Source organism: Acomys russatus, chromosome 1 (assembly GCF_903995435.1).
Source record: "Acomys russatus chromosome 1, mAcoRus1.1, whole genome shotgun sequence".
In the NCBI taxonomy this organism is placed as follows: Eukaryota; Metazoa; Chordata; class Mammalia; order Rodentia; family Muridae; genus Acomys; species Acomys russatus.
The window spans coordinates 51240192-51256699 of record NC_067137.1 but is presented as its reverse complement, the minus strand read 5'-3'; the positions used below and the strand labels follow the sequence as shown (position 1 = coordinate 51256699).

The window sequence follows — 16508 nt, the reverse complement described above, 5'->3', positions numbered from 1 at the left end:
GAAAACAATTTCATAACTTTCTGATCTAAGAGAGAAGAAACAACTTGTTATAAGCTCATAATTTATTATTGTAGTCTAAGAAACAACTCAAGGCAATAGTATTTGTTTTAGAAAGGGTATGACTAATCATGAGGCTGTTTATTAAGATTACCCAATAAATAGAACCCTCAAATCTACAGTTAGAAAGGCTTAATTTTTGAAATATATTTTATAGCATTTATTATTTTATAAATTTGTTTATATGTAAGAAAATTATGTTAAGTACTAATATATGATGAAATTAGCATAGATACAAGCACTTCCAATGTTATTTACTAAATCACACGTATTCACAGCTGGGTGAATCACACACCAGCTTACCTGATACAGAAAACAGAGCCTGTGGCTGTGAATGTTACTGTATAAATCATATAATGTCTAAACAGACATACAGAGAATGGTTTTATCAGTTTAGGCAATAGCAAGTGAAAATAAGTACACCAAGCAGAGAAGGTGATTCACTACTTGTGTCCCATATTTCTAGGGTAGTGGCCATATTTCCCCCAAAGATTTAAAGCTAGAGAGCCAAGTGTTTCCTGTTTCTATGAGCAAGGACAAAAGTCACTGTTTAAAATTTTGAGGAAGAATAATTTTCTATTCATATTATTGCAGGAGCAGATTTTATTGGCATTTAATTGAAGATAATATGGGATGGTAGTCTGAAGGGTAGATGCTTGAGATTACCTGTGTAAATAACTTCACTCAAAGTTACCAAATCAGAATTCCATGTTCTCCTTTGGGAGAAAAGATAATCACTCTTGCATACTAAGCCATGTGAAGGCTTCCAGTGTGTACTACTTAACACATACTTGAAATACTTACGTTAAAATGCGTGGAATTGAAATAAACATGATGCCCACTGTACTCTGAATTTTAGTCCAATTTAAACCAAAAAAGTACAATATATTCATTTATACTATCACCTTAATGTAAATACCTAAGCTGCTCTTCATTCTATCTTTACATATAAAGGGTTTATACCACACATTCATGTTGTGTAAAGACACAGCTGTCAACAGCAATCATAATTAAATTCCATCAATTGTTTGTTGCCTTACCGGCTGTTGAATTTCTCTGGGTGCTTTTCCCTCATGATATGGAATCTGTGTGCAATGGAAGCATCCTAAAAAAGAAATTGGGTTGACAGTTGTGATTTTACTATCTTGTAGAAGTATACATTTACAAACAAGAAGTTTATATCAATTATTTACTTAGAATGTTATTGATAAGAGAGTGCTCTGAAATTAGTGAAATATGTACAATCCATGTAAGGTCCAAAACAGTATGACTGTATAATCATGTCCAAAATCTTCCCTTGTCATATTTATATAATAAATTGTTTTTTATCTAATTTATATATCTCTTAATATCCAGTTACAACCCCATGCTTAGATTCTGCTTGAAGTAGTACATTTTATTATAATGTCAAAGAGTAATTGAACATATTTCTAAAGAAGAGTAAAAAAAGATGGCTTAAGTAAAAAAAACAATCATGTAGAGAAGTGCCTGACCCTTTGAGATTAATAGTGGGTAACAGACAATGTGAGGCTGGGGGTCTCATACAGTAGTGGAATCTTTGATTTTCACTTTGCTGATCATGGCCTGATGTGTAATTAGTAACTGTTCATAACACACACAGCTTTCTTAGCCATCTCATGTAATGGAGAAGACCAACAAAGAGAATGTCACAAAGAATTAGTGACACATCTCTCAGATGCCAAATAGCAATGGTTCTGAACCCTAATGGATAACCATTTCTTTTTGGTACTCCAGCCAGAGGTCCTTTTTAATACAAGAATCATATGCTGATGTGTAAGCTTGGTGGAGTGCTGTGACTCAAGCTTTAGGAGCATAGACCATTTAAACCAGCATTAGACAGTACTATTATTTCAACCGGAAAGACGTTTTCTTATTCTTCAATTCCACATAATTAATCACTCAAATGAGAAACTAATATATTTACCAATCATCTTAATAGAAAAGAGCCTTTGTATCTGAATGCTAAATTTGTTTCAGAGTGAAGACAAAAAAAAAAAAAAAAAAAAAAAAAAGAAAGAAAGAAAACTAACACAAAAGAAGTAAAGAAGTTGTGTATTTGAGAGAATGTTGAAAACATTAATCAAGGACTAAAAGTCTAATGAATGAAATAAAAAGGCTAATGTGTTTGCTCATGCATAACAAAGCACAAGCCTCGACTAGAGGCGCTAAGAGCTGCAGATGGCAGAGAGGCTCTCTCCGCAAGACAGCAAGCTGCAGCTACTTATATGTATTTCGCACACTATCAATTGTCAAGTAACTGAGTTATTTTGCAAGAAAAGAGGCACACTTGTATAGATAGATGAGCATGGAAATAGCATTTACACTAAAAATTGCTCAGTACATTCTCCATGTACTGATTTTTCTAATATGTAATTTCGAAACAAAAATAAAACGTGGTCAAAATAGTCCACTTTGTTTGGCCTAATAGCTTGAGTATTTTGTGACAAGTACTATAAACAGTAATAAGTCCTATTAACATTTTAGCTTTTGCATTTAACTAATAGTGTTACACAATTATACAGAAATTTAAACTGAGTTATAGGTGGTAGATATGCTCTTTGATCAGTAATTGTTTTTTAAAGCATTTGCCTTAACTTTTTTCCAAATGAATGTAAAATGAACTTGGAATACCACCCAACTGCATGAATCTAGCAAACATTTACACAGAAGCAAAGGAAAGAGAATTGAAGCCTACAGCATTGGGCGGCCAGTACTTCTGGTCAATTGAGAGAATTCTATCTAATCTAAGTCACTAGAATTAATTGTTTCTTTCGGTTGTAGATCACGTAGGATGATTTAGTAACATATGTACCTTTATAATAGCAATCTTGCCCTGAAAAAGTCATATAAACTAGGAAGAGAAAGGAATGAGAAGAGAGGGAAATCAAATAGTATATTAATAGATAGTAACATAAGTGAGAAAGCTCCTAATGTAGAGCATAGCCAGAACAACTAGCCAAAGATAAACTTAGTATTATCTCTATCTCAGAGATACTCGGGCAATTGACCACTTAGTAAAAGAAGCGGGAAATAAAATCCACTGCAGAACACTGGCAGGCTTTTTCCCATTGAATGTATCCCACCACAAAGAGTGCTGGCCTTGTGCAGTGCAGGACTGATTCTGGACAATGGCAGCAGGTGTTCATTTGGATGAGAATTCAGGCCAAATTTGCTAGGGACTCTGTCCCTTTGGCACTACCCCAAGGGCCCTGAAGGGATACTGCCAGCTGCTGTCAACTTGCTCAGCAGCCATTGTTTCAGAAATACTTAGGATTCTCTAATGAGAGAGCACATACAAAAATCCAATCAGGGTGCTTGAATTTTACCCTTTCTGCCTCTGTGTAATGTAGTTCCTGGGGTGGGTGGAGAATCAGATTTTCTTCAACTTCCAAGCATAGATAAACTGAATCCAGATCAGACTCTGAGTTCTAGGTTATGTGCTTTTCAACAAACTGGTTTTTCATCCATAGTCAGAGCTCCACTATGTTTAAAGAAAATATATCCACGCTATTGTCATTGATTAAATGCAGTGAATCCATACAATATAGTATTTTACTTAGGAAGTGCATGTAATTTAGGGACATGATAGGATGTCCCTGAAAGTAAATTGGCTGCTAAAACAATGCTTATTTTGTTGCATAATTTTAAATATATATTTTCTGTCTTTTTATTTTTTCTTTAACTTATAAAATGTTTTACTTTAAGTTAATTAAATTTAAGAAGTAAAATTAAATGTACCAACCCCACTAAAGCAAAATAAATTTAAGTTTCAAGGTTTAGTTTAAAGTTCAATTTCAGTGTGATTTTTAGCTGTTATGTTGTTACACATGTACAAGTATATATTAAATGAAATAATTATTTATGAAAGAATCAGATTCTAGCCGTCTGTCTTAACTATTCGTTCCCTGATGCTCTTGTACAGGGTTATTTCTGTTCCTATGTTATCATTAGTGTTATAATAATGTTGCCCTAGATTAGAGAGTACTTTGGAAGAGATGCTGACAAACTATTATCATTTCATTATTTTAAATTTTGTAATTTTCCACAATTTTGCCAGTTCAATGAAGTTGGCCATAGCCATGATATTCTCTGTGACCATGTTACAAAACAAAGTGACACTTACATGTGAGATAAGAACTATATGTGACTTAAGCCTGAATTACTTCATTATCTCCCTACATCAACCCTATGCATGGTAATACGCCCTTTGGGAAAGTCATCTCTATAAACTAAGAGAAAGAAATGAATTACTGTCACTCTTCCACTTTATTTCTCGAGGCATGCTCTCTTAGTCAAATACATTTTGTCAGTAAGGGATACGATTCCCTCTCTCTGCCTTCCAAGGCTGAAAAAAGGCAAACTGCCATCTACATGGGACCTAGGAGCAAGTGCTTTAACTCCCAAGATAACTCCTTGGCCCGTACTCTGCCTGTGAGGGCCTAGAGCAATGCACTGATGCAGGCACTCAGGGATAAGGGGTGGGGAGTCTGCTCACCTGGCAGTAACTGGAGGAACTTGTTTTCTAATCAGATCAACAGTTCAGGCCTGCAGCCTATATATCATTTCTTTACTTCTGGTCTTTTTCTGAACAAATTAAAATCAGTAATATTTGCCTTGTAATATTGACATTAATACTGAATTCAATTGTGTTAATACGTTTCTTTCATTCTTTCAATAAAACTTTATTAAGTACACAAGAGCGGTGTTATTATAGTGCTTGAACATAGGGATACAAGACTTTAGTCAAAGCATAATGTCTCAGAAGCGACTCCAGTGCCTACATGTAGCATTATTTTAATTTGGTAAAGTCACCAGACTAGAGAAACCTTAACCAAGAAGCTCTGTAGACCTTGACTGTTTTATAAATCCTTCCAGTATCCACTGTATCACTCAAATATCAAGTCTTGTAATATAATCCTTTTTTATGTATATTTAATTTATTATAATCCATTCACATTACATCCTGATTGTTAGGCCCTCACTATTATCTTTCTGTTCCCACCCTTCCTCCCTCTTCTGCCCTATTCCTCTCCTCTAGAACTTTGCTAAGAGAGGCCCTCTTACCCCACTGTCTGGCCAGAGCCTGTTTGGTCTCATCAGGATAGCCTGCATCCCTTTCCTCTGCATGCTCACAAGGCCACACTGCCAAGGAGCATGGTTCAAATCATGGGCACCAGAGTACATGTCAGAATTCTTACCTAACAGTTTATATTTTTCTTCTCCCATGAGTAAAACAAAAAAACAAATTAATGAACATAAATAATTGAAACCTAACATCAGTTGCCTGAGATTCTAAATTAAGAAATGTCAGGCAAATACCATGTATTTGAATTCTTTGTTCCTTAAACCATCACTTATATGTGATTCAATGCTTTTTAATTTTGATCTTCAGTGTTCAATATATCTTTTTTAGTTTATGTCTAAATGCTGGATCCATGAATTACATTACTGTCTGAATTTAGTCACTACTGAATCATTTATTCTGGTAATAACTGCAAATGCGTCATACAATTTCATGAAATCTGCAAATAAAATAATGTTTTAATACTAAAGTATGACAGCCAGGCATGGTGGAGAATGCCTGTAATCCCAACACTCTGTTTCCTATCTATAGATAGGCATGATAACATTTTCTTACATCAGAAATTAAGGGATCTGCTCAAGTATTCTATCAAATCAGAAACCTTAACAGTATATTTGAACATATTTAGAATAATAAAGAATACACAGCACTAATAAAACCTTTCATAAACACAATGAAGGCTAACATATCAAGCTAGCATTGGAGAAAAAGAAAAATACAAATGCATAGCTTTTGTGTCACATCCTCATTAAACTGATAAGGAATCAGACACCATTTTAGAGAGAAATTGTTCAATTAAATTTAAACATGTTTACATATATTAAATTACTTTTGTGCTTATGTATGTATGTTTGCATGTCAGAGGGCAACTTGTAGAGTTGTCTCTCTCCTATCATCAAGAGGGCTCCAGAGCTTGAACACTGACCATAAGGCTTGGCACCAAGTATTTTCACACAATAAGACATCGAAGTGACCTCCTTTATTTGAGTTATGAACTTAGTATCATGAGTCATCCAAATAGAACACTGAATATACATGTCTATAGGTAGATAGAAGGTAGTTATGTTCTATCTGTCTTTAAAGCATATATTTTAAAAAATTAAGATTTATTATTGACATATATTTCAAGCATAATTACATTCCTTATATTTAAAAATAATGATATTTTTAGCTTGGCTGATTTGAATAAAATATCTCAAAATGACAGCTTATAGTATGCTTATTTGGCTCTCATTTTATCTGGTAGCTAGCCATCTGCCTGGCTCACAACAAGTGACTCCTGGGTTGCTTTGTGACTGGTAATGGGAATCTAGGTATTATTTCTTTTAATTACCAACCCCATCACTACCTTACAAGAAAGTGGATTTAATTCCTGAAAGGTAGAGTGAATAATCTGACAACATGATGATAAAACCACTGCTCAGAACTTCAGTCATTGTGGAAAAGGGTGAAACATCCAATATTGTTTTGAGTAATGAAGCTTGAACTCAGGGTCTTCCCTCCTGAAACAAGAACCTTCCAAGTGAACTCTACCCCTAACCCACTTTTTCACTTTTTAACAGAGTATCTACCTAAATTACTTAGATTTAACTTGTACTTATTCTGTAGATCTAGATGGCTTCAATTTTGCCCACGTAAAGCTTGATCATATTAAACTATATGTACTCAGCAAATTGTAAAATTTATCCCTTCATATGTTATGAGATTTTTAGGTATCCACCTGTATAGATTTTTCAAAATATCAACTTTAAACCCAGTCTGTGCTTGCTGGCTGTTTAAAATATAACGACTTCACCTTTTTTATTGAGACCTAAGATTTGTTATCTCTCCTTGTACCAGTGTTCTAAAAGATGCTGGGGGAGAAAAGACAAAAATGGTTTCCCTCAGCACTGGACACTACATGCTCAAATACTAATCCTCTAGGCAAGATGTCCTCACTGATGTCAAACTGGAATAGCTGTTATTGGGTAACAAACTGCTTTCTGACCTGATTCTAGGAAGGAAGCTCTACAGGAAGGAATTTCATGCCTGTTCTACGATCAAAAGCCCATGGCTGGGTTCATCAGCAGCCCTAGAAGGGAACCTTCTAGGTGATTATTTTGCTAGCTAGTCACATTGTCAAATTGCTTTCTAAATGTCTATATTTAAATTCACAATGTTGCCTTGTTATGACCACATAAATATACTGTGTACTAATTAGCCCATTCTATATCATTTTACACTCAAAGTTTGGTACAGAAAGACTCGCCACTATCTACTCTCTCTCTCTCTCTCTCTCTCTCTCTCTCTCTCTCTCTCTCTCTCTCTCTCTCTCTCGCTCGCTCTCCCCATATATATTTTTTTCATATTTAACATCTTTAAATATTGTTTGTTTACTTTTATTTTCATAATCGCTTATTTCCAATTGCTAAATATCTCAGTAATTTCATATTAAAATAACTCCACTAATAACTCCAAATAAGAATCAATCATCACCACAAAAGGAATATATCAGAAATTTAAAAATCATTTTCATACTCTACATTCAATGAAGTACATAAAAATGTTTAGGAATCCAAAGCCACCATCAAACTTCAATGAAGGTGAAAAATCATTTTAGTTTTGTAGCTTGTTACATATTGTAGTAAACATAGTCAAATTTTGCAAAAAAGTAAAATCATCTTTATGCATTTATGTAGCCATAATCATTTTTAACAAAGATACTTTGAATGTTTATTCAAATAATTGAATATTTTAGAGGCATATTTTCTTATTTTGATAAAACTTTTATATTATATTTTTTCAAAGTAGTTTTAGAATTAGGTTCCAAATATATATTTAATTGTGTTTATTTAAATAAGTTATAAATTAAAAATGGACTTTCATGTCCTATCTTTACACTTGAAGAAATAGGAAGAGAAAGAAAACCAACCCTTGATTAATTAATTAATGCATGCTACACATATAGAGCCTTCAAAAATTCTGAAGTCTTAAAGACAAAACCATCCTACAGAGAAACTCTAAGAAATAAACATTTCAGAATTTCAATGTCTGTCAACCTACAGACTGGAGCAAGGACTGAGGGGCTACCACATTAGCCCCATTCCATTATCTAGTTTGTGCCAACATATATATGGATGAAAAGTTATTTTAGCACAAAAGTGTCTGCTTTAATGTTTAACGGTCTCTGAAGGTTTAAAAATATATTAAAATTCTATTTATACAAAGTTAAAATGAAGAATTACACTTTGTTTAGACTTATATACAAATAATATTTAGTGACATTTGAAATTTTGTCTTTAAAATTTATTTTCAATTATATTAATTTATGTATTATATATTCATATACTATTTTATAAACTGAGCAGACTTTGATGTTTGATTTGAACATATGAGCAGCTTGAGACAGTCTCCATTTAATATTTCAAGTGTACTATATTTTCTGGGGTTTGGTGATTTTGATTGTAGTTTCCACTGCCTAGAGATTAAAAATTAATGTTTTTACACATACAACAATGTAAAATTAAACTAAGCAGTCTTTTACATTTGTGAAATTAGCAATGCCTCTAGTCAGATGCCTTTTCCTTAAGAAATACAACTGCCTTAAATTAGTTTCACAAACAAAATATTATGGGATGAGTTGGACTGAACTGTTTTGCCAAGCAAGGCAACACTCATTCTCTGATATCCAATATGCAAAACAAGCCGTAAGATGAAAGTTCTTATGATTTTTGCAGGTTTTCAAAATGACACATACATAAAGCACAGCTTTGCTTCCAGGACTTAGTTAAATCATCTTCTACTCGCAAACTATCTAATGTTCTTTTCCTCTAAAGGGAAAGAAATAAATAGACAACCAGCATTAAGGACCAGTAACATTTGTAAGCTTAATGGATGTATGATTCATAATTTTATTATCAACAGTGGTTATACTTGATTAGTAATACTGCTAAAAACCTTGTATGGAAAGCAGAGCTGATGATTGGTGTTTTGTTAAACTGATAGCATTGTTGACATCATCACAATGAAATTATTGGTTCCTTATAATCTCAGAGAAAACCTCAAATACATGTGTGTTGCATTTCTAGCTGACCTGTGAGGTCTAGATGTAGTGTTCACTAATCAGTGGCACCGTGGAATGCAGAGACAAATCCTTCCTGAGACACACAATGGGGACACTTTAATAAATGAACACATAAGAATCTATAATACCATTACACAAAGCGAGCCACAATAATGGTCAACACTCAGCTTTTTAAAATGCACTATTTGTCACTAAGTAGAATGCCATTATAACAAGAAACCTTTTGTGCTTTAAAAGGGTATGTTTCTCAGTAAAATATTTATGCTGCTAGAAATTACCAGACTGTATAGCTCACCCACAACAATTTCACTTTTATTACATATAAATTGTAAATTATTTCTTTTAAATTATTAATGCAATTGAAAAGAGGATTGTTCAGGGCATACAGTCTTCTGAAAGGACTGCAAATAGATGAAACAGAACCGAGATGACAATTTCAACATTTAAAATATACACATGATAATTCAAACAAATGTTATGACATTTAAGATAATGAAACCATTCATTTATTCTACTATTGGGTATGAGTTTTATTTCACATATAAGAAGTCAGAACAGATGTCCAAATATTATAATGCCAAAAAGAAAGTTAGGGCATATATTCATTAGTACCCTCTGAGCAGCCTGCGGTCTCTCTTTAAAACTGACATGCAGCACTTGCAAACAGCTATTAAAAACCCATTCTAGGAAACACAGTGACACAAAGCAGTCTCCAGACTACAAAAACAAAACAAACAAAACAACAACAAAGCTCAACAAAGCTCAAAGAAACACCTTGAGCCATGTGAGTTACATGGTATTGACATATCTAATCTCTTCAATCAGGAAACAGTGTGCAAGTTTTATTTTAACTGTATACCTTTCTCCTCCAGAAAAAAGAAGGGTGGGTAATTGTTAAAAAGAAAAATTGATGTTAAGAATTTTTGGAGACTTTTGTAGTAAATTAATTCTAATCAATACGCTTATTGCCTACACAGTGAACTAATGCCTTCCTTAAATAACATGGGTACCCATTATTGTTGGCGTTCAAATTAATATTTAACCTAACAACTCACATGCTTTTTACATTTTTACTGAAATAGTTTTTTTTGTCTTTCCTTTAAGTACAGAAACCGTGTTTTTATCAAAGAGGTACATGGTGTTTCTTTCTATATTTACAATGTAAATTGTAAAAGCAATGTCCATATGGTCAAACATTAGTATCTGCCAGGGCCATGTTGTATATGGATTTATGAAGAAAGAGCTAGTAGAATATAAAACAAGGGGTTATAGGAATGGGTACAAATGCCTTCTACTTACATACTTAAATGTACTTTGGGATTCTATTACATAGAGGAGTTATTAAGTAAAAACAACTTAAAGGCAGTTCTATAATGACACAATACAATTGCTAAAAATGGTCATTTTTATGAAACTAAAGTTATTTCCTGACAAATGTTTAACAACCACTTACTACATACTACATACTAAACTAGAATTTTAGATGATAAAAATAAGTCTAATTTAGATCTGTGCATAGGGAAGTCGTTATATTTATAAAGCTCTCATTCTCCTTCGTATCTTGGTTTTCTTAAAGCTTACTGGAGATGAATCAATGAGAGTAAAGCATGAGCATTATACTGAAATTCTTAAATAAAGATGTGATTTTCTTTCACATTAAAGCTGAAAATTGAAGAAAACAGTAGAGATCCATATAATATTTAAAATAATTTGATGACTAGTGCATGTTTTGATAATTTATGGCCTATATTCAGGGAATGAAAATGCATTTCTAAACACATGTGAGGAAGCTTCCAGATCATGGAGAAGGCTAATGGTATCTGACTGAGGATCTTCAGTTTCAGCACTAGCCTTCAAGACTGAGGTGATTAGACTATAGATGATTTTGCATCAAACTCTAAAACTTAATTTTCAATTTCACAAGAGAGGTCTTCCTTAGCCAGATTTTTTGCTCCAAAGTTCTTCCAAAGGGCATCAAACAGAATAGATCAATATATTGCTCAGTAGAGAACAGCCAGGCAACAGAAAGCACCACTGTGTAACAAAGAGTACCTTTGTTACCTTACAGGAAGTAGAGGTTCACTGTGTTACTCTGAAGAGCATTTACTTGCTGACTTCTTAAAGGTTGCTATCCTTGTTTATTTGTTGATGAGGCTGAATAAATTGTGCAGGAGTGCAAAATCTCCTTCCTGGTCGTCTGAAAAATACAATGGCCTCCTGCAATTCTTGGTGACAGAAACATTATTCTCTGGATACTATTGGATGTTGAAATATTTACCGCATATTACTAACTGTCATTCTTAGGAAGACCATTGATATTCTAAAACTACCAAAGCCTAACAGAAGTCAGGATGGCTTATCAGGAAATAATGCTTGATAGCAAGCATGTTGACCTGAGTTCAATTCCTAAGACTCAAACAGTGCAAAAAGAAAAGGGTCTCATATATTATCCTCTGATCAATACATGTGTGACATGGCATGCACACCCTCCATCCCAGTAGTTTTATACAGAAATAAATGCATAAATATAAGAACACTAAAACATAACTTCCTTTGTACATTTATCTTAGGGAATGTCAACATATATTTAGGAAAGCCTTACTTATTTAGACATTTTGCATAATTTTTGCATTAAGCTATTCTAATTTAAGAATATGTGAAAAACAGGTACGCCAATTTTAGCTTTGGATAAAATATTAGTTCCCCTTAAACTGCAGACAAGAATCTTTTACAGAAAATAAGCATTGTTTGGGAAAAGTAGGTTTGCCTTCTTGTGCACTCTCCTTAACAGCATCTGGTAAAGATGCTGAGTTTGCTTAAATGTGTTTGAATCTCATTAAAGTATATTCATAAATGTAACTGTTTCAGTTCTTAAGTTGTTCTTTTAAGGGTACATTAATACAGTCAACTTAATTAACACATAAATTGTTCTATTAGAATAAATAACAAGACATGAAATTGAAAAAAAAAAGAAAAGTAATTAGAAAGTCAAGCTCATAGATTGAAAAAATTAAATAACTTGCACAGAGTTCCAGTTGAAGCAAGAGAAGAATGAAACACTTTGTATTAAAGTGCAGGCATCTTTTTATGTGTGATGATAACATGTTTAATTGAGGTTTATTGGAAGCAATTTTCAGGAACCATCAGTTTAATGAGTGTTTTCCTCAAAATATGTGCCATTCTGTCAATTGCATGTTAGAATTTTCCTATACACCAATAAGCTTTTTGCCAGTAAGAAAAGATAGCCAATCTATTATGGATTGTGGTGAGACTATATGGATTCACATGGACCATATTTCCATAGGATCTTACGTAGTTGTACAGCAGTTTCTTCACTCACATTAAGGGGATAGATTGTGACTGGTGGGGGAATCAGAAGAGGAGTCCCCTGGAGATGAAGATGTGTGTCTTTGGCACACAGTAAGCAGTCAAGAAAATAAATGGTTTTTTGGAAAGTACATGTTAAAAGTTGTTTAAAGCCTGTCTCAGTGTAGTAGGACAAAGGCCAGAATGAATGGATATTTTCCATATGCTGAACAAGGAAGACATAAGTGATGTCACATTGACTCCAGTCTATGGATCATGACAATGAAGCCAGGGTGTTTCTTCATCCATAGATCACCTGAAGAGGTTTGCAATTAAACACATTCAACCAAAACGGTATCACTCAAACAATCTGCTCACCGTTGGAGAATTATTCACGATAAAACAAATGACATGTTTCTTTGTCCTCATTTAAATTGTTCATTTCCTTAAATTTTGAGTGTGCATTTTTATCTGTTAGAAATTAACACTAGCTTTAAAGAAACAAACAATGACACTTTATTTTATTTTGGAGCTTATTAATATATTGTCATTTACCTATATTTACCTAGTCTACACTCTCTGGTAAATGCTGTTATTTTCATTAAAAACAATTAAAAAGTTCTCACATTGTGCTTGCTAAATTTTCAACTAAATTATATATGCATAGTCTTGGTGCTTAAAATGCTTATTTTTCTTATTACTAGTTTATTAATTAGATACTTGCTACGTGTTTCGTATTAGAAATCATTTGTATAACTATGTATGCATGAATGTTTGCCACATGCATACCCACAGAAGTCAGAAAAGGGGATCACACCCCCTGGAACTAGAATAAGCAGGCCTTGGTGAGTTGCCTGATGTGAGTGAGTGCTATGAATCCACTATAAGATTGGGCAGCACTATGAACAGATGAAACACTTTTACAGCCTCTGTAGCAGAAGTTTAAGCATAAAACCCCCCTTTTAATTTAGCTATAATTGTCCCGAAAGTTGAATAATAAATAATATAGTGGAATCAGGGGTAAAAGTTTTATTTCAAGTATCCTTCTCATATAATTTGCAAAATCTCATCCTTAAAAGTCTTCTACCATCATTAACAGTATCAAAAATGTAAAATGATGCACACTACTTTAAAGACAAAATAACTAATGGTAGTGTGATCACGGTGCCTCATGCTGGGTGTAGCTTAGTTTTGGGACGTTGTTGATGCAAAGAGACCCAAAAAGCTTGTGGCAGCTAAGGGAAAGGAATACTTCATAGCAATCAGATGAAATGCTTACCAACATTCTTTCTTCCTGTTGTATGGAAAATAGGAAAGATACACGATGAAAGCATGTAAAACACTGTAGAAATTTCTCACCAAAATGTAGATACTCTGTTTATAGTAAAATATGAATGTGAGACAATCAAAATGACTTCCAGGACTTAAAATACAACTTAGAGAAATATTAATGCGGACTTAGTGGACTGGAAAATGAAATTATTTTCCTTCCTTCCTCCTCCTCCATCAAAGGGTCCTCAAGATAAAGCCAACTTCAGAGAAAGAACTAACCCAATGCACTACAACAACACAGGGAGTAAGAAAGACAGAAAGGAATGAGGCTATCAACATAAAATCTTTTGTTAATGGCTCAACAGCTAGTCAAAGAGCATCAAAAACCCACGGTGGGTCTGTGGATGGAACCTAGGTCTTCATGTGTACAAGGCAAGCACTCTCTTGACAGAGCTATCTTACTACCATTTATTAAACCAATTTGTTGTTTGTTTTTAAGAATTCAACAGGAACTTCATGGACAGCAACTTCTATTGGGAAAAGATACATTTTACGGTTATTGTCTAATGAGTATATTTGTAGCTTCACACATAGATAGCATGTACAGTTTCAGGGACGCTTTTCTGGTTTGGTTAAGAGAGAATATCTAAAGTGGAAACAGGCTGTAGAATCTTTAGCCTATTAAGGAAGATAGCAGGTAAGTAAACTCTTGAAGAAAAGACTTTTTTGTTCGTTTGGTTTTGTTTATTCTCCTAAAAAAGAAATAAGAATTCACATACTAAGACCAAGAGTTTAAAGAATAATTTCTTAAAAAACCAAACTGGATTGTTAAAGCAATAACTCTGACAAAACCATTTGTTCACATGTTTTGTCCTGATTGCTGATTAACCAGCTTGATTGGTTTAAGAATTACCTAGAATACCAGTGAGGTGCACATTTGGGCAGATTGTAAGAGCATGTCTGGAGAAGATTAAGTTGTGGAGGGAATGTCCATGGTCTAGCATCCTCCTCCCATAGACTAGAGGCCCAGATGTGATAAAAATGGGGGGGTGGGCAAGAAAGCTATCTGAGAGCTGGCATTTCCTCTACTGTTTCATGGTTGGCCCCTAAGTGACTAGCTCTGCACCACTCACTCTAGGAGACATGATCTGTGGCTAGGCAATTGGGCCCATAAGAACATTGACAAATCTCTCTAAAATCAGGTCACAAGGTAAATGTTTTCTTGCTCATGTTTTGATCAGTATCCTGGATAAAACCATGTTAATATAGACAGATCCCAGAATAGTTGCAAACCAGAAATCCAGAACACAGGCACTTCCCACATGCAGAAGGAAAATCTTTGTTGCTATGGTGCTATTTCATTCTGGATATGCATTTAGGGTATAGATAATTTCTCTTCTTAATCAGTAAGTCTTTATTTCTGAATGATTCATGCTCACAGAGCTGTACCTACATAAGTGTACTCAGGATATGCTCTCATACCTAGACTTGATTTAATTAATAGGAATCCAGCTCAAAAAAAAAAAAAAAAAAAAAAAAAAAGAGCTATACTTCTAGGGCATAAAGTGGTCATGCAATTTGCATATAGGATGGTAATAAAATTTGAGGGCAAGAGTGTGGCTGTTGCTCATTCCTTGAATAGTATTAGTTACTCCCTTCTTCTCTACTTAGACACATTGTCACTCATCACTGAAACAGAGTCAACTCATCCCATAGTCTATGCTAACCTTCTAGCAGCTTCTATCTGTAGCTGTTAGAAGCTAGATTTCACTTAATAATTCCAACTTATGCTTTTCTACGACAGAGAGAGAGAGAGAGAGAGAGAGAGAGAGAGAGAGAGAGAGAGAGAGAGAGAGAGAGAGAGAGAGAGAGAGAGAGAGAGAGAGAAGAGCACAGGTGCCAGATATGCTGGTGAAGAAGCTATTTTGAGAATTAATTCTCTAAACTGAAACTACCAGAAATAATATTCATGATTCAAATTAAACAAAATAAGACACACAAAACATCAATCTGAATGCTTCCAAATTCTTACCTTCCAAAATTGTGAACAAAATAAAACATCCCTTTTATGCTTTACATTTGATGATGTATACTTCACAACTGATGATATGATTAAACAAAGGAACCACAACTATACTGCCATTTTGTTATTCATTCAGGATTTATTCTAGTGATAAGATGTGTATGGAAAGTGAAACTTTGAATATACTTTACATAAATATATTAAATGATAATTTTAATTAGGTTGATAATTTAATGTGATAATGACTTTTTATTATCTTGGGTCTCATAATTCCAACTAATATTTCAAATAACTACAAACCCCTCTTGCAGCTTATTTATTCATTCAAAACCCAGCATATATTCTTCAATCGTAGAAAATAAACAACAACCACAGCTAGTACTCTGACCCTCCATGTTTCTTTCTCCTTCTCCTGGGAATTTCTTCCCACTCAGCTTGATCATTCTCTGGTCTTTCCCTGAAGGAGAACTCTACTCACAGATAGCTAAGTCAGTGGATGCAAGTCAATATATGAAAGGCTCTATCTTTTCACTTTTGGATTTTCCCATCAACTTCACTAATTCCTTAATTCAGTTCTTCTCCTCTATCTAAATCGATGGTTGGCCAAGATGGGCTACTGGATCTCCTTGGCATTGTTCCTGCTGTTGTCATGCTTCTTAAAAATCTCCTGAAAAATGAACTCC

At 34.0% G+C, this 16508-nt stretch overlaps 1 protein-coding gene across 1 annotated transcript in view; it reads right to left on the bottom strand.

Annotated features, from left to right (window-relative positions):
- Window positions 1-16508, bottom strand: part of Dgkb (diacylglycerol kinase beta) — a 696235-nt gene that overhangs the window by 303975 nt on the left and 375752 nt on the right. The window contains exon 21 of the mRNA XM_051145066.1: window positions 1098-1162. Coding sequence (XP_051001023.1) covers window positions 1098-1162 — 65 coding nt within the window. The remainder of the gene's footprint in view (window positions 1-1097; window positions 1163-16508) is intronic.